Source organism: Musa acuminata, chromosome BXJ3-8 (assembly GCF_036884655.1).
Source record: "Musa acuminata AAA Group cultivar baxijiao chromosome BXJ3-8, Cavendish_Baxijiao_AAA, whole genome shotgun sequence".
Lineage (NCBI taxonomy): Eukaryota > Viridiplantae > Streptophyta > Magnoliopsida > Zingiberales > Musaceae > Musa > Musa acuminata.
Genome location: NC_088356.1, coordinates 43,638,213 through 43,662,973, shown reverse-complemented (window position 1 = coordinate 43,662,973; position 24,761 = coordinate 43,638,213). Strand labels below are relative to the sequence as shown.

General features: G+C 38.0%; 2 protein-coding genes across 3 annotated transcripts; both read left to right on the top strand.

The window, feature by feature from the left end:
- The first annotated feature begins 6,385 nt into the window (after positions 1 to 6,385).
- On the top strand, positions 6,386 to 12,508 carry LOC135646240 (IAA-amino acid hydrolase ILR1-like 6). Its single transcript, XM_065165579.1, has 5 exons — positions 6,386 to 7,173; positions 7,888 to 8,013; positions 10,069 to 10,383; positions 11,720 to 11,848; positions 11,963 to 12,508. Exons 1-5 carry the CDS (start codon positions 6,730 to 6,732, stop codon positions 12,323 to 12,325), a joined length of 1,377 nt encoding a protein of 458 aa, XP_065021651.1. The 5' UTR covers positions 6,386 to 6,729; the 3' UTR covers positions 12,326 to 12,508.
- A 562-nt stretch (positions 12,509 to 13,070) lies between these two features.
- LOC135585068 (golgin candidate 2-like) lies at positions 13,071 to 24,343 on the top strand. 2 transcript variants are annotated; one of them, XM_065165298.1, is made up of 10 exons: positions 13,071 to 13,214; positions 13,290 to 14,213; positions 14,958 to 15,068; positions 15,205 to 15,264; positions 15,639 to 15,696; positions 19,413 to 19,465; positions 19,626 to 19,718; positions 21,112 to 21,237; positions 23,661 to 23,708; positions 23,844 to 24,343. In XM_065165298.1, the coding sequence occupies exons 1-10, from the start codon at positions 13,161 to 13,163 to the stop codon at positions 24,195 to 24,197; spliced, it is 1,881 nt and encodes a 626-aa protein (XP_065021370.1). In that variant the 5' UTR covers positions 13,071 to 13,160; the 3' UTR covers positions 24,198 to 24,343. The 2 variants fall into 2 exon arrangements, with proteins under 2 accessions (XP_065021370.1, XP_065021369.1); XM_065165297.1 differs by having other exon boundaries at positions 23,805 to 24,343.
- The last annotated feature ends 418 nt before the right edge of the window (positions 24,344 to 24,761 follow it).

Below are 24,761 nucleotides of genomic sequence, written 5' to 3'. Positions count from 1 at the left end.
CTGTCTTTCTTTTGGTAAGGTCTTCATTCCATTTGGTAGCAGTACCAAATCATAAGTGTGGTTCTTCTGAAGAGCATTCATCTCTTCCTGCATAGCAACTAACCACTTCTCTTTCTGCTCACTTTCAACTGCTTCCTGGTAACTCTCTGGTTCACCTGCATCAGTAAGCATCACATACTCATCTGTAGAGTATCTTCTGGAAGGTTGACGATGTCTAGAAGATCTTCTCAATTGAGGTTCTGCTGGAACTTGCTCTCCTACTTCTTCTTGCTCAACATGTCCTACAGGTAGATCAACGTCAGGCTCTATACCATCTTCCTGCACATCTCCCCCATCACCCTGATATACTAGAGGAATAACTGGGCCACAATATGCTAATCCTAATCCTTCTGCATAAGTATTAGCTGGTGCTTTCTTCTTTAAATCTCCAAAAGTTTGATCCTCAAAGAAGACTACATCTCTGCTTTTAAACACCTTCTGCTTTTTTGGATCCCAAAGCCTGTAACCAAAATGATCATTTGAGTAACCAAGAAAAATACATTCTTTAGTCTTACCATCCAGCTTGGACCTCTCATTATCTGGAACATGTGCAAATGCATGACAACCAAACACTCTCAAATGCTTGTAGGAAATATCTTTCCCTGACCATACATGCTCTGCAACATCACCATCTAGGGTTGTACATGGTGATAAGTTGATGACATCAACTGCAGTCCTCAAAGCCTCATCCCAAAATCTTTTGGGTAGCTTGGCCTGTGAAAGCATACATCTGATCTTTTTCATGATGGTGCGGTTCATCCTCTCTGTAATTGCATTATGCTGAGGTGTACCAGGAACTGTCATCTCATGTTAGATCCCATGTGACCTGCAATAGTCATTAAACAATCCTGTATACTCACCACCATTATCTGATCTTATGCATTTCAATTTCCTTTCTGTCTCCCTTTCAACCATGGCATGAAACCTTTTGAAGACATTAATCACCTGATCTTTAGTCTTCAAAGCATAGGCCCAAACTTTCCTAGAAAAATCATCTATAAAAGTGACAAAATAAAGTGCACAACTTATACCAAGAACATCAACAGATCCACCAGGAATTTTTGTCCTCAAAGGACCACATACATCTGTATAAACATGGTCTAAGGCATGCATTTTTCTAGACAAAGTAGTACTAGCAAATAAAACTCTATGTTGTTTACCAGCCAAACAATCAATACAAGGGTTCAGATGTATACCTCTAAGGTCTGGTAATACCTCTCTCTTGGAAAGAGCTTGTAGCCCCTTCTCGCTCATGTGTCTCAATCGCCTATGCCACAACTCCATGCTAAAGTCTTTCTCTGTAGCATTTAACTGCTTACCATAAGCTTTAGCCTGCAACCTATACAAAGTATGACATTTCTTTCCACTAGCTATAACAAGAGAACCCTTACTGAGCTTCCATTGTCCTCTATGAAATCTGCTTTCAATGTCTTCATCATCTAGCCTTCCAACTGAAATTAGATTCAGCCTCAAGTCAACCACATACCTCACATCCTTAAGCACCAACTTGCAGCCAATGTTGATCTTTAAATGGATATCACCCATGCCTATGATGTCTGCTATGCCATAGTTGTCTATCTTGACAACACCGAAATTTTCAGACCTGTATGTAGCAAAAAAACTCCCTCCGTGGTGTAGCATGATAAGAAGCACCTGTGTCAATCACCCACTCAAGATCCTGACACACACAAGAAAAAATATCATCAGAAGGAGACAAAATCAAATAATCACCACCCTACATTGTAGTTGTGATATTATCTTTTGACTCTTTAGACTCTACTTCTTTTCTCTTTTTCTTGCTCTTCTTAGGTTGCTTACATTGGTTCTTGTAATGTCCTTTCTCTCTACAATTATAGCAAACAATATCTTTTCTTGATCTTGACTTGCTTCTACCCATGCGTGAACTGCTTCTAGACTTTGTCCTTCCTCTGTTCTCTGAGATAAGTGCCTGTGAATCAATCTGAGATGTTGCCGAACTCTTTCTTCTTAACTCCTCATTCAACAAACTGCTTGTTGCTTGACTCATAATGACAATACCATCTGGTGCAGAATTACTGAGGGAAACCATCAGTGTCTCCCAACTTTCTGGTAATGAATTAAGAAGTAACAATGCCTGCAACTCATCATCAAGAGACATTTTCATAGAGGATAACTGGTTAGTAATACTTTGCATTTCATTCAAATGTTCAACAATAGAAGCACCCTCTCTATATTTTAGGTTCACAAGTTTTCTGATCAAAAAAACTTTGTTGCTAGTTGTTTTTCTTTCATAGAGACTTTCCAACTTTTTCCAAAGAGAATATGCAGAAATTTCAGTAGAAACATGGTGAAAGACACTATCATCGAGCCACTGTCGAATAAATCTAATTGTTTTTCGATCTAACATCTTCCACTCATCATCTGTCATAGTTATGGGTTTTGCACTATCCCCCTGCAAAGGTCCATACAAATCTTTGCAATACAAGAGATCTTCCATTCTTGGTTTCCATATCATCCAATTATTTCCATTTAAACTAATCATGCGAGAAACATTACTGGCCTCCATGTTCAAATACAAAATTAAATCACCAAAACCCTTTGCTCTGATACCAGTTGATGGGGATATAAACAGGAATAACCTTTGTATATGAACAAATACTAGAAGATCATAATACGCAGTAGAATTAAATGAAACCACAATCAAATAGAATACCAAGATATACGTGGAAAATCCCTTCAATGTGAAGGGTAAAAATTATGGGGCAAACTAGAGATAATCCACTATGAGAATAATGAATATACAAATCTTAATCTCTTGCCCTAAACCCTAGCAACAATCTCAAGAGAATAACTGGGATACAAGGATCACGTCACTTACTACAATATCTAAAACCTCCCCAAGTAATCACAGCAAGAGTTTACTGTAGATTTGATCTAACCTTAGATGAGAACACTGGTAGATGATTGAGAACAACCTCTCTGCGTTGTCTTTGTCTTCTTCCCTTTCTTTCTCTTCCTTTTCTGCCTTGTTTTCCTCCTTTCCTTTGGAATCCCGTGGCTCTTTTCTTCTCCCACGTTGTTGCCCTATTTATGCCTTTTTCTGCCTCTAAAACGTAGCCACCACACCCCCCCTAATGTTAATTAGGGTTAGATTAAGAGGGGGTGAGCTGTGGGTTGCCCAAGCCCACTATGGGCTGAATCTATGGGCTGCCAGCCCAACAGAGGATGCATTAAGCATCTTTATACGTTCACCCCTATAATGACACATAGTGTCGTTGAGATGCTCACTCCCAAGGAGGGTGCATCATGCATCTTTGAATGCTTACCCTCATAGATGCATGTCAATGCCGTTGAGATGGTCACCACCGAGGAGGGCGCATCGCGTATCTTCAAACTCTCACCCTTCATAGGATCACATCAGGTGCTATTAAGATGCTCACTCTTGAGGAGGGTGCATTAAGCATCTTCAGATGTTCACCTCCATAAGGGCACGTTGGTGCTATTAAGATGCTCACTCTCGATGAGGGCATATCAAGTATCTTCGAATGCTTACCTCTGTAAGGGTGCATCAGTGTCATTGAAATGCTTATACTCGAGGAGGGTGCATCGAGCATCTTCAGACACTTATCCTTGTAGGGGTGCATCTAGTGTTGTTGAGATACTCAATCTCAATACATGCTTTGTTAAGATCGATACAATCAATGCATAACCATCAGTTTCCATTAGATTTTTTAACAAGTATAATATTAGTGATCCATTACGAGTATTACACATCGAAAATAAATCTAGCACCTAACCAATTGTCTACCTCATTGCTGATGGCTTGCTAGCAACCAGTGATAAATTTATGAAGCTTTACTTCACTAGGTGTGCCTTAGGTGAGATATTCAAATGATGGTCACTTCTGCTTCGACCTTTTGCGCAACTCCTTATGCTTGCCTAAGACCATCACCTTAGTGATGATATATTGGTTAGCCTTATGAAGTATCTCAAGTGCTATCATTAATGGTCTTTCTATCAGCAACCAAAAGAGTTGGGAGGGCCTAAGTCCCATCAGAAAGGTCTATCTGAAGAGCAACAGATAAGCGTTGGCTATGCCTTGGATCTCATTTACTAATCGGGTGATGAAAGTTAAGAGCATCTCTTCCTCCCCTTATTGAAGCTCCATGAGGATTATTGCTAAACCTTGAGAGCATACATTCCCGATGAAATGTTGCTCCAAATCTTCTGCTAATTCAGTAAATGAGCTAATAAAAAATAGCTTCAAGTGAGCATACCATTCTTGTGCTAGGCCTCGCAGCATGATAAGAAAGGTGTAGCACATCAAAACACCTGTCATGTTGTATAAGAACATCTAAGCACGAAAGGCTATGATATGCTCAGTTGGGTCGATACAACCATAAAATCTTCAAGGTCAGGAGTCACAAGTTAGTGGGGGATAGGCTCTTCTTGGATCTTCTAAATGAATGGTGATCGACTTGAGTTGAGGTCGATCAAGTCTTCTCCCCTAGATAGTTGAAAATCTCGACATATGTCCTCCAAGTACTAGTCCATCTGTTGCAATTCGACCAAAGGGTGTCCTTCGTGTAGTCTATGGAATGCACCTCAGACTCGAGTAAGACAAATCAAGAATGGTGAAGTCTATTAAACTTTACGATCAAGGATCAGGCTATTGAGGGCTTAACAAGCTCGAGCATCTTAGGGGGTTGACACCATGTTAATTTGGAGAATCTCGATGGGCATCAATAGTACTGTAGTAGGGTTGGAGGCACTACCGATTGGACCAAGTGAGATAGGAGAGGGTCGATGATCTGTATCATTATTGTCAATGCATATACTTATTGAATGAGGTTCAAGAAAACCTTGGTAAGGATAAGCATATGGGTCAAGGTTGCCATCGTGGGAGAGATTGAATCATTGAACAAATGCTAGTACCTTATCAGAGTTTGCACTAAGGTGGAAGTATATAGGTTTGAAAATGCTAGCTGCTACCCCCTCTGAGTGAAGGTACTAAGTCAAGAGTGGAGCCTCTTTGCTTGAAAGCTTATTAAGTGGGTTAGTGGGCTAACGTTCATATGACATAACCCTCTTTCTATGCCAAAATGTTAGAAAAAAATATCATTGATATTTAAATCAGCCCGACGTGCCTCGACTACATATGCGTAGGAATAATAAGGTACCACCGAGATGACGCTCGAGATCTCACAGAAGTCAATGTGAGAAGTCAGTATGAGTGTGCTCAGGTGCTCCGATGATAACTTGCTTGAAGATCAAGGTTAGGAGTGGGTTTTTTGACTTGATCCATCTGATACCCAAGTTAACCCTGAGATGAGATGAAGTGAAGTAGAAGTGGTAAAAAAGGTAATTGACTTTGATTCCTATATCAAAAATAAGCTTTTATATCGAGCAAAAGAGAAAAATATTTTAGAGAATATTCCATGAGAGGATGACCCTAACAACCTTTAATAGTCCCTCTTGGATTCGTGTTCACATAGAAGATAAAAAGGGAGAGGTTGTTTATAATCATCTGACTTTAGATAGACAAAAGGATAGATCTTATATCCTCTATACCAATTTAGTTGTCACGCCACATATTAAATGATAATTGGTTGACTATAATTTTTTGCAAGTATATATCTCTTAAAACATATATATAAATATCATTCTAATTATTCTCTATCTATTAATCTATTAATAAGTTGATATCCAAACTTGAAATACATATATTCCTATAAATTAGTAATATTATAGTTAATCATTTAAATTTAATTTTTTAAATAAAATACTAAAAATATATTTAAGTATTTTAAAATTTATTATTTTATAAGCTCATCAGTATAATTGTTGCTAAGCTTAGTGACATATATTAAGAATTTAGATAGCCGAAGGTATAAGTATGTCAAAATACTCGGAAAGATATATATGCTATATCAAATTTTAGGGAGGCAAATATTTTATTTCCAAAAAGATAGATATGTATAAGACCTTAAGCATATTTATGTAAAATCCCCTTTATTATTGTTATTATTATCATTATTAGCGTCTGTTTATAACCCAGTGGTCAAAAAAGGTGCACTGTTCCGTGTGAACGTATTAATGGTCGGCAGTATCAAAATTGGCTACATCTGTGCACCGCAGTGCAGATCCGCTCAAAAGATTTGCCAGATCGGGAAACCCCGAATCCAAGGGTATCCAACACTGGAGAGATAAATATCTAAAAACTCCGGTTTAGATTTACCGACAACAACAGACCGCAAAGGAAACATCCTACGCCACAAGAAATCACGAGGGCGTTGCATTGGTGCCATTCGTGGCTTGCGTCTCTGGGCGTTACCATACGTTTTCGACTCGATTCCCGCACGTGGTACTTAGCAAATCGAGCACGAAAGCCGGAGGTCGCCAGAGCATGCAAGCCTTCTTCCCCAGTCAAGACGCTTCGCCCACATCGCGCATCGCAAGCCCGCTCATCTGCCCGCATCCTGTTTAGAGCAGCCTCTGCTGGGCGGCGGCACCTGACACCGCCGGCCTCTCTTTACCGCAAACGCGCAGTGCTGCCCCCCTTCTCCGTCGACCATCGCACCTCGCCCCACTGAAACTTGTTGCTGAGGACGAGACAGGAAGGAAGATGGAAGAGAAGAGATGATGATAGTGCCCGTATCCGGCTACAAGTATAAATTCGTCCCTCCCTGTTAGCTTCGTCGTTGATTGGTGATGGGTTGGATGGCGGCCTTGGGTGCGGTGGTGATGATACTACTGCAGCTGGTGGTGACGAACTGCTCTACTTCTTACTTCGCGGAGGACGTCGTTCAGGGGGGCGCCCGTAGGGGCGGGTCCAGGGAGGGCCGCAACGGGAGCAGGATCGGCGGGGGAGGGGGGGGAGAGGAGGATACGGGGGATTGGAGAGCGGAGATTCTGTGGCTGGCTCGGCAGCCGGAGGCCGTGGAGTGGGTGACGGGGGTGAGGAGGAGGATTCACGAGCACCCGGAGCTCGCGTACGAGGAGTTCGAGACGAGCCGGCTGATCAGGGCGGAGCTCGATCGGATGGGGGTGGAGTACCGGTTCCCGTTGGCCGCGACCGGACTCGTCGCCACCATCGGCACCGGTGACCCGCCGTTCGTCGCCCTCCGGGCTGATATGGATGCTCTGCCCATTCAGGTTCACGTGAATCCCCCTTTTCTTCATTTTTTGATTGATCGTTTGAGTTGAAGCAATGGAATTCCTGCCCTAATATTACACATCATCTACTGATTGTTGAGGTTTTAGGAATTCCTGGTGCTCTTCTGTGAGGGTAATAGTTTGTCACTCTGTAGAATAATTATGATACCAAATTTTGATTCTACTTTAGAACGTGTAGTTCAGAGTTCAGACTACAACTGTCAACTGGTGATGTTTGTGAATATCCAGTTTTGGTTGATCAAAATGTATCTTCCAGTCGGTGTGGACTCCACTGGTTGAAAGGCACTTGAGTTCTGATGTAGAAAATGACCTTCTAACTAGTCTAGACTTTTGGACAATGGCATCTTCCAGACGGTCATGCAAATCTCTACAATGGGCCTAATCTGTTATAAGGACAAGAATTGATACCAACTCGATCTTTCATTAGCATTTCGGACTATGCATGTGTTGTATTTGATTACCATGGAGAGCGGTAGAGACACAATGTCAGCGCATCAATTTTAAATGAGTTGCACGCGAGTGATATATGATTCCTTAGTCATTATTTATGGTGGACCTGTTTTATGGTTAATGATACATTTGATTCTGCATTGTTTTCTTCTGATCTGCTTTTGATTGGTGTATTTCCTGTACTTTTTACTGTAAAGTATCAATGCTGATTCACTTTTCTTTTCCCAACATGCTTTGTCTCAGGAAGCTGTTGAGTGGAAGTACAAGAGCAAGGTTCCCGGTAAAATGCATGCTTGCGGGCATGATGCACATGTAGCTATGCTCTTGGGTGCTGCCAGGATACTAAAGACGCATGAGCATCGTCTAAAGGTTTTTGTCCATGCTTAAAACTTCATACTCTTATGAGTACTAGAATGACCGCAACTTCCAGAATTTGTGATTGTCTCTGCTCTGTAGATATCATCCCGGCATTAGGAAATATCTGTTCATGACTTGAATATGTGGCTTAGTCTTTTTTGTCGCCCGTGAACAAGCTTCACTTAACTAACTTCATCTAAGTGCCATAACCTTGTCAGAAAATTAGTTTCACTTACTGAAGGTAAGCCTTCCGAGATCCAATGGTGTTCCAAACTTAAAGATGTTACTTTATTTCCAGGAAACACTAAAGCTATTCTCTCAACTCATGTAATTTGTGTAAAAGATTAAAGGTGTCACTCAATTTATAGGAAGAGTGTTACTTATTTTCAGACCATTCTGATAGGCGCAACAATACAATAATCGACTCTGTATATGACTTATTTAAAACTTAAAGATATGGAATGATATAGGTATATCTGGCATGGGTGTTTGAGCAATAACAGGATTTTTCGCCCAGCATGAGTGCCACACAGCATCCCACTGTTACAAACTCTACCATCCGCAGTCCAATTGGTCAAAGATAAAAGAATATGTTGCGATATGTTGAGTGTTGACATGTTGATAGTGGAGGAATTGGTTGTGTGGGTTAGCAGCATGGAGGAAGAAGAAAAGGAGCAACCAGGTAGGGTTTCAGAGATGGAACAATGTTTGGATTTTGAATTATTGGATTTGGCTTTGGTTTAGATCATCTTTGGAGCTCCAATTTCAGTAGTTATATGGCTTTTGGCACTAGGTTTCAGCACTTCTACACAATACCAGGTAGGAAAATATAGAAAATCTTAAACAAATCAAGATAACTAAAAAATAAATTGTAAACCCATGAGGGTCTCGCCAATGTAGGTTCTAGGAGGGGTCAATGTGCACAGCCTTAATCTCTGGATCTCTAGATTTTGAGACGTATGTTCAAGATGCACAAAGGAGTAAACTTATCAATGCACCAAGACCTGCTCTGAAATCGAGATAACCAAAAATAACTGCACAAAATATATATGTTTGAAAAATAGTAAGTTGTTCGAAAAAATTATTAGCTATATGTAGTTTGAGAAAAAAATATGTTCAAAATATAGCAAGTAATAAAATGATCAGGAATTTCACAAAAAGAACAAATTCTCCTATATGTAGTTGTTTGTGATGTATCTTTGTACATATTCTCATAACTTACATTAAAAATGAAATGTCTTTCCGCAAAATATTCTTCATTCCTCATTTTATTACATCGTAACATGAAAGTTTCATGTTGAAATTATATAGATAAATTGTATAGTGTATTTATTTATTCTAATCTCAAAATACTCAGCTTTAGAAATCAGACTAATTGAATCTTTGAAATTTGGCATGATCTAAGGATTTAACCGGATGATTGACTGGTTTTTTTTTTGTTGATCTTAATTTTCTACCATTGCACACTTTACAGTGACAAAAATGATTCATGGTCGCTTCATCTATCACCTTATTACAAAATTAATCAAACAAACTTCAAAAGTGAAATTTCATACATCAACTGGTTGAAATTCCGAATTGATGGTATTCCAAATCATTTGTCAGTGAAAACAATCCATAAAATGACTTCTGAATCAACACAGCTTTTTTCTCCAAGTGCTGAATTTTTCTGATGTTAGTTCCTAAATGATATGTCCTTTCAAGCTTTATTGTGAAAAGACTTACTTCAGTGTCACAAATGTCTGCATATCAAATATAAATGTTCTCAGCCTAAGTTTTCAAAAGTTAGAACAAATAACAAATTTGTTTTGTGATATCGAAGGCCAAGTTGGTTCAATTATAAGTATCAAAAGATTATGTACACTAAAAAAATTTGTATGTAAATTGAATTTATAGATGTACAATTTTGATGAAGACAGGTGCAAATTTATTTTGCTTGGGCATGAAACCTAATTACTCAGGCCCTTCTTCCCTTTCCAAAGATATCCTTGAGCATCATGAATGCATAACAGCCAAATGTAAAGCTAATACTAGCTGCATAGATTCTGACTGTTACTGTTGCTGCAGGGAACTGTTAAGCTGCTTTTTCAGCCTGCAGAAGAAGCTGGAATAGGTGCAAAGCGGATGATTGAAGATGGTGCTTTGGAAGATGTGGAGGCTATATTTGCTGTTCACGTATCGCATGGGTATCCTACTTCTGTCATTAGCTCCCGGCCTGGACCTTTGCTTGCTGCATGTGGCTTTTTCCGAGCAGTAATAAAGGGACGAGAGGGGCATGCTGGAAATCCACACCATTCAGTTGATCCAATAGTGGCTGCCGCAGCTGTGGTGATAAGCTTACAGAACATTGTGGCCCGTGAATCCAGTCCTCTAGATTCTCAGGTCAGATCTCAATCTCTTTTATGTATATCATCGATAAGTTCGTTCACCCTGCTTCATAATCCCTATAAAATGGTATGTGCTTAAATAATTAACAAAAATATCAGTATAGTTTTGCCGCCTTAGTCTGTCTTCCTGCTGTTTCGTTTGATTTATCTTTTTAATACTTTGCCTTCTTGGTTGTGCCTTCAATTTAGCTCCCATGTTTTTTACATCTGATAACAAATTGATCCTGCCCTTTGTCTTTATTTATGAAACTGATGTTAATCTGGTCAGCCAAAAAATTGGAGACAGTTCAACTTGGTTACTTCCTTTCATCATGTAGCATTTTTTATTCCTCAATCAAATAATTGATAGTGTTCTTTGGGTGGAAGAAATCTACATTAGTTTTATCAATATTGAGTCATCTGCTATCTGATCTGGAAAATACTTGACTTTGATATCATTAGAAGCTATTAGTATCAGAATTATTTTTATCTGCTGAAAGCTATGCAGGATTATAATGAACTTTTTTCTGCATTCATCATAGTTCCATCTTTTATTTCAGATCTAAAAGTCAAGTTTTTCAATCTTGGCCATGAGTATCCTCTTGATTATCTGTATTAGTATAGAGACTGGTGGTATTGATCCTGTGATCATCTGTACAAAATGGATCCGAATCTTCCAGGAAAAATTACAGGCAGTTCATGTTGGAGTGTGGAATTTTAATATAGGGACGTTGGCCTTAACAGGGAAAATATCGGTGGAAGATCCATCTACTCTAACCAGATTGTTGAAACAAGTCTTGTTCCTGTAAGTGGAGAGGTGTTAAACTTGACTCTGTAGTTTCATGAATATGATAGGGACTTCAAATTTGATGATATGCATGGAGTGAACAAGGAAACTTATTTCAAATTAACATTAAGGTACATTATAGAGTACCGAAGAAAGTCTTGCTAAAGAAATAATTAATGGAAACTGCACTTAGTGGGGAGCATAAAGCATGCGATACTTCTTGCAACTTCTCCTCGGCAAACTTTGTGTGCCATTCTGGATAATTTGTTACACTCCTACCAACAATAATTTATCTTAGATATTCACTAGTAATATGATTCAAATCATGCTTTTTACTATGTTGGCACGTGTAATACATGAAAGGGATGACATTAAACATCGGCTGCTCGAAGCTTAGATGATGCTGATACTTGATCTCCAAGGTGCTTCCATACCATATTAGTTAATCAAGTCAAGTTTTCCTCCCTTGATAAAATCAACCTATCAAGACAGCTTTTATTTCATCTTCTGTTACCTTTTGTTAGTGATGGTGTTTTTTTTCTAAACTCCCTTCGGTTTGTTTCAGGTAGTCTCAGTGGCCTCATTTAATGGCGGCTACAATCTTGACATGATTCCTGAATCTGCAAGTCTAGGCGGAACTTTCAGGGCTTTCTCTAATGCAAGCTTTTACCAGGTTCGGCACAGAATAGAAGAGGTTGGTGTTCAGATACCCTTGTAATTGTCATAGGATTGGTTGCCAAAACTTACCTTGTGGTTGAGTAAGAATGCTTAAATTAGTCCTCATTCAGCTCAATGCACTTCTCCACAGGTCATCTTAGAGCAATCTAGTGTCTTCAGATGCAAAGCTTCTGTGGACTTCTTCGAGAAAGAAAGGTTTTACCCACCTACGATTAACGAACATTCCATGTATGGGCATGTGAAGAAGGTAGCCATCGAATTATTGGGTGCCGATAACTTCAAGGTCGTCGAACCAACAATGGGTGCAGAAGACTTCTCTTTCTACTCTGAAATGATTCCAGCAGCGTTCTTCTACATCGGTGTAAGGAATGAGACGCTTGGATCGGTTCACGTAGCTCATTCTCCCTATTTTATGATCGATGAAGATGTTCTTCCAACTGGTGCCGCCCTCAATGCTGCAATTGCTGAGAAGTACCTTATCGACCATAGTTAGATTTTACGACACCATCCGATGAACCATTGCACACAAGCGAAGCGGAACCAAGTTATCCACTTCTACTTGTGTTTGCAAGATTTGAGCTGGAGGAGAGTGAAAGGTGTTGAAGTGTTCGTACACTTGTCTATCATACAGTGTCAATTCAAAATACTTGCTGATTCACAATAATTTTGTTCTCTACATAGTCTGAAATCATTTTACATACAAATCAAGGTTCATAGATTGATATATATATATATATATATATATATATATATATATATATATATATATATATATATATATATATATATATATATATATATATATATATATATATATATATATATATATATATATATATATATATATATGAATTCATTGACATAGTGCTGTCAGCCTTGTGATACATACAGTGGTTTATGGTGCTGTGGAGCAGTTCTTCTACCGCGACAATGTGTTTTTTTTTCTCAGTGCAATAAAAAGGTGGAAATGAGTTTTAATTTTGGATTCAACATATTGGATTGGAAATATATACGAAATATCCAATAAAAAATATTTTCCATTAAATCAATTATATTTAATTATTTATGGATCCTAATTTAGAGAAATTACTATTACAATACTTTTTTGAGACACGAGCTGTCAACAAATCCCCAACCGCTCCTCCGCTCACGTGCGCTGAACGTGACCTTCGGTTGGTAGCGATGAGAAAGGTATATATCGGATGCCGTTTTATTCTCCGTTCTGCCGTTCTCTCTTCCAACGCCCCCGTTCGAACCCCTTCAGCGTTACAGCACAAGTCCGTCGCCAACAGAGAAGGGAAGGGAGGAACACGTCTTGTCCACCGGCCATGGCGGGTTGGATCTCCTCCAAGCTGAAGGTCGCTGAGTCCCTTCTCCAGCAGGCAAGAACGCCTCCTCGTTGTCTCCCCCTTCTTCCAGTTCCCTTGCACTAATCTCTTGCTCCTTGTCGTCCTCAGATCGATCAACAGGCGGCTGAGTCATTGGGCAAGAGCGAAAGCTCCCGATCCCCTTACGATGGCCTCCCCCAAGAGATCCCTAAGAAGGCTGATGCGTCTCGCCCCCTCAAGTACCAATTGCCCACGAAATCATCGCCGTCTCCCCCGCCGCCGCCCGATATCGGCAGGCCGGTCTCTGTCCCGCCGTCTCCGGGCAATTCGGAGCCATCCGTTGCTGAAGGGGATTGGACCGAGCTCCTCAGCTCCGCCGACCCGGCCAGCTCCCTTCCCCGTCCCAACGGCGGTGCCAAGAAGCCCGCTGCCTTGCTCTCGCCCGTCGGCAAGGGCGTCCGCGCGGGATTTGGCGGCTTAGTTAAGCCTGCGAGGAGATCTGATGTCGCTGCTTCCGAAGGTGATACCGTTAAGAACGTTTCCGTAGACAGGGAGGAACCTTCCGCGTCCGCCGGCCTTCGGCCCTCACGCGGATCTTCCAGTTTTTTAGACTTGACGAAGGAATTATTTAAACAAGAATTTCAAGGAGGTGGTGGTGATCGTTCTCGGGCTCTTGGATCGGATATTGATTCGAAGAAGCTAGATGTGAAGGAGGGGGTTGAAGGTGGTGATGACAGTAAAAGTAGGAGCAATGAGAAAAGCAAGCATGCAGGCATTGCCTTAAGAACATCCGGTTCTCGTGATGAAACGAGAAGTTCTTTGGAGAGTGATGAGGAATCCAGTGATTCCAATTCTGCATCTGATTCAGATGAGGAAGAAAGGCAGAAGAGGGAAGAAAGGAGGAGAAGGAAAGAGCAGATCATTGCAGAGAGGATAGCGGCAGTTGCTGCTGAGGCCATCAAAGAACGTGAAGATATTGTTGCCAGATTAGAGGGCGAGAAGCAGAGTTTGGAGAAAATACTTGAGGAGCGCGAGAAGAAGCAAGCGGAAGAGGTCTTGTTCTCGTTATGTTGTTTATTTTTCCAACTTTTCATGGGTTTGGTACTCGAGTAGTATACTATTTGGGTACTTACTGCTACTCTTCATCTTCTCATTTGAGAAATTATTCAGACATATCTTGCTAAGTAAAGCATATTCAAATAATAGCATGATATCATGTAAATACAAATATCATATTCTTGTGTCATGCAATAAGGACGTTCTAGAAAGAGCAACACTAAATATGAGCATCCCAACCAACGTTAAGGTAGTCATGTATGCTTTTTGATGAACCATGTAAGAATTTATTGATTCAAGTGATTCTTAATTCTTTCTTGTGATGATAAAGATGCAGACAAAAGATGCCAGAAGTGTCTTTTCTATAGGTTTCAATTTCTTTGTAGAATTATGTAACCAGTGCCTCAAAGATAATCTTTTACATGTCATTGTTGTCATTGTCTATACACTTTTTGTTAGTGATGATCCATCAATAAAAAGGTTTTTGGTGGTTAGGAAGATGTACCTTATTGAGTGCGGTAAGTCATGTGCAATCATGGGGCAATCCTCTAATTACTTTGACTTGAAAGAGTCTGGACACTGGGGGAATGTTTTTGGTGGTTTTTGTTATTATTAATCATTGATCAGGCACTATCTTGTTGTCTTGCATCCCTAAATTCAAAGTAGTTGGAACGTGCCCATCTTCGGAATCTTTTGTAATCACTATGTGCTATATTTATTTATTCTCCTTTTTGTGAGCAGGCCTCAGAATTGCAGATGAGCATGATTGAAGCTATGGAGGCTGTTGAGAGAGAAAAACAGAAGCATAACAGTACAATGATGGAAGCACTTGCCCGGTTAGCTGAGCCTGAGGTGCTGTGACTTTCACTATAATTGCATGTATTAGTCTATTATGCCTGAAATTATTAGAGCCTCATTCCATCTACAGATCTTGTTCTATGATCATACTTTTGAATAGTCCTTGCTAAGGGCAAAAAGGTTATTGCAGACAACGAATGCAGAGCTTGCAAAATCACTGGCAACAGTTCAAATGCATCTGGAAAGTGCGGTGTGTTTCCTTTTCTACTTGGACACCTTGACAATTCCTGTTGTTTATATTATTCTTGGCTATTCCTGGAGCATGTGAGAGTTCTATCAATTTTTCATTTTACTAGCATACCTAATAATTAGAAAATAAGTTTACATAGGAAGATTTATTTGCTGATTGTTCTAGGAAAAAAGTGCTATATTAAATCTTACATTTTTTTTATTATAATTCATGACACAATGGTCATTTTGGCATGGAGAATGTTAAAATTTCCTGCAGTTTTTTTGCTTCAGCTGAAATAGAAAACCATGCTATTTACATTTCAGTACTTTTATTGATTTTTTACTTCCGTAAACATAATTTAATTTGTCACTTATTCCTATTCTTGATGAAAGGTAACTCGGGTGGGAGAACTTCATCAACAAGTTGAATTAAAAGAACTGGCTCTAAAAGGTAGGCCTTCATCCAGAATATGAATTCATTACCTTTTGCTTTTACTCATTTTTGTGTAGATTTATTAATGATCATGCTCATAATATTTTGTAATTCTATACTGTCATTAAGATATTGCGTATGCTTCTATTAGAATAACTTGTGAGAGCTAGCTGATCTAGTCCATTAGGGAATATCACATTATTCTTGATAAGTTGTCAAGGTATAAAGCTTTAATTAACTTTTGCCAAACCAATACCATGATGTGTGGCATAGCAGTTTGTGGTTTTAATATGTGCTTTGGTATGCAGACAAATCCTTGTGCATACTGTGAGGATCCTGTGCCAGACCATGCTGTCAAGACATTACATGCATGGGGTGTTCTGAAGAAAAGAAAATCCTTGGTAACTGTCAAGAGAGAGTAACTATTTGGAATTGACTATAGTCAGCAATGATGTTAAGAGGTTAAGTGATGGTTGTTGCAGATAATATGATGTGGTATATGTGATATACGACCAAGAGTCAAGAAGATTAGACATATTTAACTAGAAACCCGTTGTATATGTTATGTAGAAGACCAAAGGGTTCAACAAGATAAGCCATATATTTTTCGAGACCAACTTTTTAAAAATTCTTTAGAAAAAGAAGTAGATATATAGCAAACAATACATTTATTTTTCTCCAAATTTATTTTAATTTAACTCATAATCCTTCATCAATATCTTCACTAGATGCTGCCACTTCTTTTTTTGTTTCACATTTATTTTTTATCTTTTAATTGTTTTAGGATTCAATTTATATTTCCTGGAGAATTTTTAAGGTTATCTCGTACTTAATGCTCTGAAAATGCTTTGTAGGACTCAATAAACTTGTTTTTCACACTTCTGGCTTGGATAGCTACCATTCTCTATCTGCTTGTTGGTAAACCAATATGTTTGGTAACTGTGGCTTGTCGTTTTTCCTCAATTGTTATGTCCATTTGGATTTATACACACCTGTTCATACTTCATAATGCTGCAGATGTCCATGGCTAACATAACTTCTATTGGAACACATTACCGTCTTCTACATTCTTAGAATTCTTAACTTCCGAAAGCAAATATTCTCTTAAGATTTTAATCTGGCTACATTCATTTACAAATCAATTTGGCCAGATAGAAACAAGTGTCTGCTATGTGCTTTGTGATACTATGTAAAATACAACTACGAACAATTTTCTTAACCATTTTCATGTCACTTGTTCATAATGAGTTTTGGAAGGACTCTTCAATAATGTATCAAAAAAGTAGTGGATGTATAAATAGAGATTTGAATGCTCTTGCGTTAACTTAAGGACATTGCCTTGTACAAATCTCAATGCTGGAGAACAAATCCATATAGCTGGCCACAAATAGTTGGCACATCACGACTTGTTGACGTCATATTCAAAACACCCTCACGACTTGTTGAGGGTGTTTGCTATGATGTCAAATGTTATGCTGCCTTCACTTTTGTTGTGGGCGAGAATGTAATGAAACAGTTGAAACACAAATCAACCTGTAGGGGCTCATGTTGGTCGGCCAAAACCTGTCTGGTTGAGTTTTCTTTTCTTTTTGTTATTTTTGGATGTATTATCTACATCTGTAGTTACTGTTTTAGATCAATATTATGTCACATCTTGAGTTGCATTATCATTTTTGTGTCCTATTTTGATTCTAGTCAAAGTAAATAAGAGTCTTAAGCCCTTGGGAGTCACATATAGAAAGTTCTAGAATACTTTATATATGATCTTTTAGGATTTTGAGATTAAAGATACTCTTGTTTCTTAATAATCTTATTTTACTGTTATGTGTATATGACATATTGGAAGCCCTAAAGGTTACATCCCAGTATTTATTTCATTACTGCAATGGAATTATCATAATTTAATGGTAAACTCTTTCTTCTCTCTCTCTCTCTCTGTCTCTCTCTCTCTCTCTCTCTCTCTCTCTCTCTCTCTCTCTCTCTATCTCTATCTCTCATTCATGGGAGGCCACTTTGTCTCAAGTTGGAGAATTGTCTAGGAGGAGAATCAATTTTCATCAATTGGTGTCAGAGTGAGACAATCTTCCATGAAAATATTAGAGATGTATTACATCGACAGTGCCTATTGCAATCTACATAATGATCCCAATCATTATATATTCATTGACCACTTGCAAACTTCTTGTTCTCATATTACAGATCTTCCTATAATCCATACAGGAGTACAGGTTTTCCTCAGGAAGGTGGTAAGTTTGTTAAATTTTTTGCCACTCTCTTGCAGTGACAGGCCTCTTGGCATATTTCTTTATGCTCCTATCTGATGACAGAATAATTTATAACTAATACTCTGGCAGTTTTTCATGGAATCTCACCATGGTAACACCACCACCAAATAATTTTTTTAAGCATCACTATCCTGTGATGGTGCCTCCAGTTGCATGGTATGTTGGTACCTCACCTTTGTGTAATCAAGGATGACAATCTAACACTAGCAACCATCATGTCAGATTGGTCCTCCAATGATGTAAAGTTCATAGGAAAAGAAAAGTTTCAACACCTGTTCGCTACCGAGTGCTTACAGAAATATGAAGTCAATTCCAGAAAACTCAATTCCAATTTTTAATAATTCACCATTAATGATCAAAAGCTCAGGATCAAATGATGTCATCTAGCCATGTTGCTGTATTGCCACAGTCCATCAGTTCCTTTTGAGGGAGAGCAATTGGACTCCAAACTACCTCCCATGAGGGTCTGCCCATTGGTCAGTCCTAGGGAAGTGCATTTTTATTGATTTTTATATTTTCTATTAAATTGGATATATTTTTTGTTCATAGTTTTAGTTGTAATTTTAGGTCGAACTTATAGTCATATGTTAGATTATATTCTATGTTTAGAGTTTTATTTTGGTTTTAGAGAGGATTGAGAGATTCCCTAAGGCATTGGAAATCTTGTTTAGAGAGTTCTAGATGTGTTTAAAAATATAATTTTTAAATTTCGAAACTCTTCTCTCACATTTTCTGCAAACTCTTCTCTCAAAAATTGTCATAGTTTATGATATGACCTAAAGGCTATAACCTGGTAGTAGGTTTTCGTTTAGTATAACTTATTTGTCATAGTTTAGTTGTAATTTGTCTTCTCCCTCATCCTCGAGAGGTCAGAGAATACTTGATGAGAGGGTCATATACTGTTGATGTCATCCTCAGGTGTTACTAGGTCAGACGAATGGCCCCAGTAACATGCAGTTTCCTTTATTTCTCTTTTTATGAGACTTGCATTGTCCAGTACAGGATATATTCTTGCCAAGATGATGAAGTAAATTTTGAAGTTGGTATTGTTGCATGGTCTACATCAGATGTAGATTGCTAAAATAATATGTATGTGTATTTAGCAAGAACTACAGTGTTGAAACTGATAAAACAGTGGGTTGTGAAATTTATGGAACTTGGCCTTCATAATGGTTTTTCAGACTTAGCTAGTCACTGGTGTCCAATGCCTGGTGGCAATGGACTTAATGTAGCTGTAACAGTTCACATGTTTTGTGCAGCTTTTGGCATATCTGTTGATTGTAAAAAGCACGATGTTTACCTATTTTTCTTTGATTCCCTGAATGATACTTGTCCATCATTGCGTATCAAAATGTGAATCAATCTTGTTAGCCATTAGTGTGAATTTGCTTAGTTTTATTAGTCTTGTTTTTACTCTCGTGTAACCATCTATCTCTTTAATTGTTGCAGAAGATAGAAGGAATCTCTTTAAGATTCACCAGCGTGGCCCTTCTGTAGAAGAAGTAAGCTGTCTGCAACTTAAATAGTAGTATATGCGTCACATCAGGAATGTTGCTTTACATGCTATAACTTAAGTAATGTATTTGGCTTTATGTTATTTCATTCAGCATATAAAGTACAGCAGAAATCTATATCTAATATCTTTTTTTTAATTTTGTCTAGGTAGAATCATTAAGAAGGTCTCAATTCAAACAAGAAATTCTTGATGCTGAGTACTCTTTTACATGTGATAAATTGTCGAAGTTAAAGGACAAGGTACTTCATTTTCTATTACCTGCACGCCCTCTTAACTATTGTAGCAGTCTAGCACATGCTTAAATCTCTCAAGTATGTTACATAATTTCTAGCTTTTTGTCTAGCATATCAGTTGGTTGATATTTTGCTCTCGAGTCTTTGTGGGGGTTTCATTCCTGAGACTTGTATAACTCATCTCTATTATATTAGCTATGTTGCTTTCTTATCTGCATTTGAGATAATTATTTATTTAGTTGATTTTAAGTATGTTGTTGTATGTACTTGAGGTAGGCCAAAAATTTAATAGGCCATATAAAGTTCAAGAATATGCATTATTGATTATGAAGCATGGATATGGAAGCATCAATACACCAAGCTAAAAAAAAGATAATAGACAATATGGTAAAAATGTTAAAGTACATGATATCATATATGGCAAAAGTATTACCCATCTTCCTTGGAATCAAAGTGTATATATTTAACAAAAGCAAATTTCTTCAAGGAGTGTCAATGAATATTCCTAATATATATGATGTTTTTAGTAATAATTCAAAAAATCGAGTAACTTAGGGAAGTATTTGACACATTTTGAAGTATACTGCAAGAAATTATTTGGCATGTAATTGATGTGGATACGAACAGTTAAAAAAATCATTATGCATAGATTATTAAGCATGATTATCTTTCATCTCAAAGTTACTCCTATATTCTGAGTTGGTCTAACCCTAAGATCCTGGACCAACTGTCTTTACTCACATTGATCAAATAATAATACAAGGCTTGTATGTTTTGCACCATATCTAGCCACCAACATAGTTGGTTAGTTTGGGCTCTCCTAACCTACACTTTACACATTGGTCACCCAGGTACTAAAGATTTCTCGGATCACTTTCTAGTGAAATCTAGTCCTGCATGAAATTAGTTGAAATTTGTGATCATGAGATGTGACTAAAATTAATGATGTCTATTAGCGACTTCATACAACCTTCCTTATTGGGGTTTTACATGAACAGTAAATAATACAAGTTCTCTTCCTAATTATTGGTTCTAATTGTTCAAAAGCAAATTTATATATGTAAATTATATATTATAATTATTAACTGGGAAGGGATTTAATTTGGTTATAAGTTCTATAAAATTTATACTTTATTTTGATTAATTTAATTCCCACAAGTTGATTTGTGCATTTTGCAGGCCCAGAATAATATGGACCAAACTTTGTTGGGTTGAGCACTCTTATATCACAAGTTAAATGAGATTCTTGCATTATTTTTTTTGTTGTAGCTGTTTCCATTTTGGAACAGGATTTCATTATCTTACACCTTTGCTACTTGATCGAAATTTGTTGGACATAAGTATCTTTGATCTAATGTGCTTCGGTTTATTTATTTACATTCTACTTTGAACTGTGAAGGCAAAGAATTTAGAAGAGAATATTGAAATGATGCGAAGGGATATTGTGCATCCAACTGAAGTTGAGGTTGAACTTAAAAAAAGGCTTGACCAACTAACTGATCGCTTAATACAGAAGCAGATGCAGGTTCTCTCTCCACCCATGTTTCTACTCTTTTGGAATGGTTATATTTATTGCATAATTGTCATCTTTGTTCACCTACAAGTTTCTAACATATTTCATCATTCTTGAATATCACTCTGAGAAAGCTAGTTTAGATACTAACTTAAGTATATGAAATGACACAAAATTTTCTTCTATCCATGAATTCCTGTTATGGACTTGTAGTTGCCCCAATAACAGCAAAAATTGGTCATTGTTTCTTTTATTAGAAGTTCTCCCAGATCCATGGTGATATTAGACCATAAGTTTTGGGGGAAATGTGACAAAGACTTCATTTTGTTCTAGACTTCTGGGACTCCCTACAAATGATGTATGCAAATTTTTTTCTTTACTGTCTTTTCTGAAAGTAAGTGATGAAACTCAATATGTCATTGTTTCTGTTAAATAAAGAATCAATTGCTAGTAATGAGTATGACAATAAGGCAGTCATTTTCCAGATTTGGACACAAAGTGCATACTCAGGAGGATTAGAAGAATAACACTGGTGTACGGCAAGTGGTGGTGGAGGAGGATGAGAAGAGGAGTACTTCTGGCATACAATGAGCGGCACACAGTGCAAATCATGGGAGGGCGCTGTGGGAGTGGGGGTGGGGTTGGGGGTTTTATGGTTACAAAAAAAAAGAGGAGAGAACTAACTTACTCCTGTCCATGCCTAAATCACAAAAGCCAACTGCCTGAAGAGGCCTCAGTATAACTTAAGAAGTTTCCAAATACATTTGTGAAAAATTCTTCTCTAAAGGACCATGAAATACTCAACCTCATCTGAAGTATCACATGACTAAGACCATAAACCAACAGCCGTGTGTCAGTTTGGATCCTCAAAATTCACAGAATCACTAGTAATGAATTATTGACCATCTTGGATTTGCAATCTAATGATAGATTTAGATTCCTGTGGCATGAATAGTTGGTTGAATAATTTATTTTGCTAATGCACCATGATTGAATGTCCATTGATGATTACTTCTACTACTGCACCCATTCCTTTTGGATTGAATGTTATAGAAAATATGTACATACACATTGGTCAAATTCTGATTCATGCAAATGAAAAGACTGAAAGATTGGTACACTAGAGTGATGGTGGAATAGTTGTAGCTTAGAGCTTCTTATTTCAGGGGAAACTCTTTGAGGACCAAAGGTGTCATCTTTGATGCAGCACCGAAGTTCCTGATAGAAAAGCCATAAAAAATTTATGTGGATTCAAAACATTATCTCAACATGGGGAAGTCAGCATCTAAATGTTGTAAAAGAGAAATCTGTCTGTGATAAATATGATGTCTATCCATATTTTTGAGGCTATGTATTGTTTAAAAGCATCTATAAAGCTGTTTGAATCCCCTTGAATCTCATATTTCCCAAGTTTCTTCCCCAATGGTGCAGACTTGCAACAAATTCTGCCTTCCACTGAACACTGTAAGAAGTGAGCTGAGATTTTCACTTTGTAGTTATGATGTCATAAGATCCGTATAGCAGTGTATGCAATTTCGAATGGTATCGCCCGGTACGGGTGGTATGTACCAGTCCGATGGCGTATCGGTACGTGGATCGCCCGCTATCGGACGGACCGTGCTACAGTGCTATATTGTTGCAGCACTATAGTGCTATAGTGTACACTATAGCAGTGCTACAGTACTGGCGTACCACTTGGCATGCTCTGGTGTATTGCTCGGTACACCGGTATCGTACCGTACCAAGCCAACCCAACCTCGAAACACCGGTACGGTACGGTATTGCATACCTTGTCGTATAGTATGATGATGAAGCATTGAAGTCTTATTGTTGGTCTTTCACATGTTGACATGCTAAAATGCTGCTTACCTTAAAACTTTTAACTACTATTAGCTAATCTTACTATTTAATGCCAACACAATGTAGTGCCTTGAAATATGTTTAGTTGATATATGAAATTAATGATCTTGGCTGGAAGAAGATCTAGGATCTAAGATCTAGGATATATGAAATACAGTTAGCATGTTTGGCTCATATTGGTGTAGAACACATTATTGTGCTAACACAATTAGTATGTATCAGTACGTCCATCCCAAATAGTTTGTGGGAAGACAATATGACCAACCACAATTACTAAATTAGTTTGCATCATACTAGTGTACTATGTTATGAAAATGTATATCGTGAACTGTGAAATTCTTATGATCAAATTGTTTACATCTGATCAGGTGCTCATAATTTGTACCCAAAATTTGAAAATCAGATCTAATTTTTGTTTGTTTTATAAATTTTTACGGTCATCTAGAGTGCAGAATTCTTAGGTTCAAGTGAGACTTCCACCTAGTATATATTTATGTTGAACTTATTACATATCGTGTTTCTATGTTGACCAATTTGCATTAAACATGTGAACTAAAATTTATTTTACACGTTAGGTTGAGGCTCTTTCCTCCGAGAAGGCAACTTTGGTGCTTAGGATTGAGGTATGTCTGATAAACTGCATACATATTTTTACATGTATCCAAAAATATAAGATGCTGCCAAAAATATAAGATGCTGATGCGAATCATCTCCTCCAGACTGTTTCCAAATTACTTGATGAAAGTGGGTTTTCGCAGCAAGCAACTGGTTTTGTAGACAATCATGAACTTGCTAGTTCATTAGAAGCGATTGATATTGAAGCTGGGTCACAGCAACCATCTGTTTCGGCACTAAGACCAGCAATCCGCGACAAAATAAGAACAGGACAGAAGCAATTAGGATCGGCTATTCAACAGTTGGATTTTGTTTTTTCCATTGGTGTCATTTATCTGAGGAGGAACAAGAAGGCCCAGGTTTGCTCATTGCTTTATCTCTTGTGCCTCCATTTGTGGGTAATTTACATACTTAATTCCAATTCCCATGTCTCAGACAGCGCTAAATCTGGTGCTGTCTACTCTTTAGAATCCATCAACACGACTTCTAATTCGTGACATCCCGCATTTTGTTTTCCTGTTCGTGGGTCATGATATATAGCAGTTACATTCAGAATATTGCTTAAAGACCTGTTTGTTCATTCTTACACTTCTGGAGAATGAGACCTGTCAACAATTCCATTGTACTACAGGCTTTGATTTAATCTTCTCGAGTCAAAATTGTTACAAAGTTTCTATTGGCATTAAAATTTGTACTGGCGGCGTATAGAAGAAGCCCTTCTAGTTTATATTCTTTTTTGGGTGGGGAAAGAATGCCTTCACTAATCGCTGAGCTCTCAAATTTTTTAATATATTCATCACAAATATTCGTATTGTTCGCTAGTTTTCCTTTTAAAATTTATTTCCTTAAAGGGAATATGATATCATCCTGATGTCACGGTTCAGGGTGGGCTACTGGATCGGTTCACCGTCCGGTCCGATTTTAGAAAACATTGGTGCCGACCTCAGCTTCATATAGAGGCTGATGCCTATGGAATTCGCTGATGATGCCACTTTCAAGGAAATTATCTATCTATGCCTAATTAAATTTCATGTCGATTGAAGTCATTTCATTAATTTGAT

What these genes read in the sequence shown, in the direction of transcription:
- LOC135585068 (XM_065165297.1), top strand. Translation starts at nt 13,161, where the DNA reads ATGGCGGGTTGGATCTCCTCCAAGCTGAAGGTCGCTGAGTCCCTTCTC. An exon ending in AGAAGAAGCAAGCGGAAGAG is followed by an intron (nt 14,214 to 14,957) that starts GTCTTGTTCTCG and finishes TTTTGTGAGCAG; the next exon opens with GCCTCAGAATTGCAGATGAG. An exon ending in AAAAGAACTGGCTCTAAAAG is followed by an intron (nt 15,697 to 19,412) that starts GTAGGCCTTCAT and finishes TAATTGTTGCAG; the next exon opens with AAGATAGAAGGAATCTCTTT.
- LOC135646240 (XM_065165579.1), top strand. Translation starts at nt 6,730, where the DNA reads ATGGGTTGGATGGCGGCCTTGGGTGCGGTGGTGATGATACTACTGCAG. An exon ending in CCAGTCCTCTAGATTCTCAG is followed by an intron (nt 10,384 to 11,719) that starts GTCAGATCTCAA and finishes GGTTTGTTTCAG; the next exon opens with GTAGTCTCAGTGGCCTCATT. An exon ending in TTCGGCACAGAATAGAAGAG is followed by an intron (nt 11,849 to 11,962) that starts GTTGGTGTTCAG and finishes ACTTCTCCACAG; the next exon opens with GTCATCTTAGAGCAATCTAG.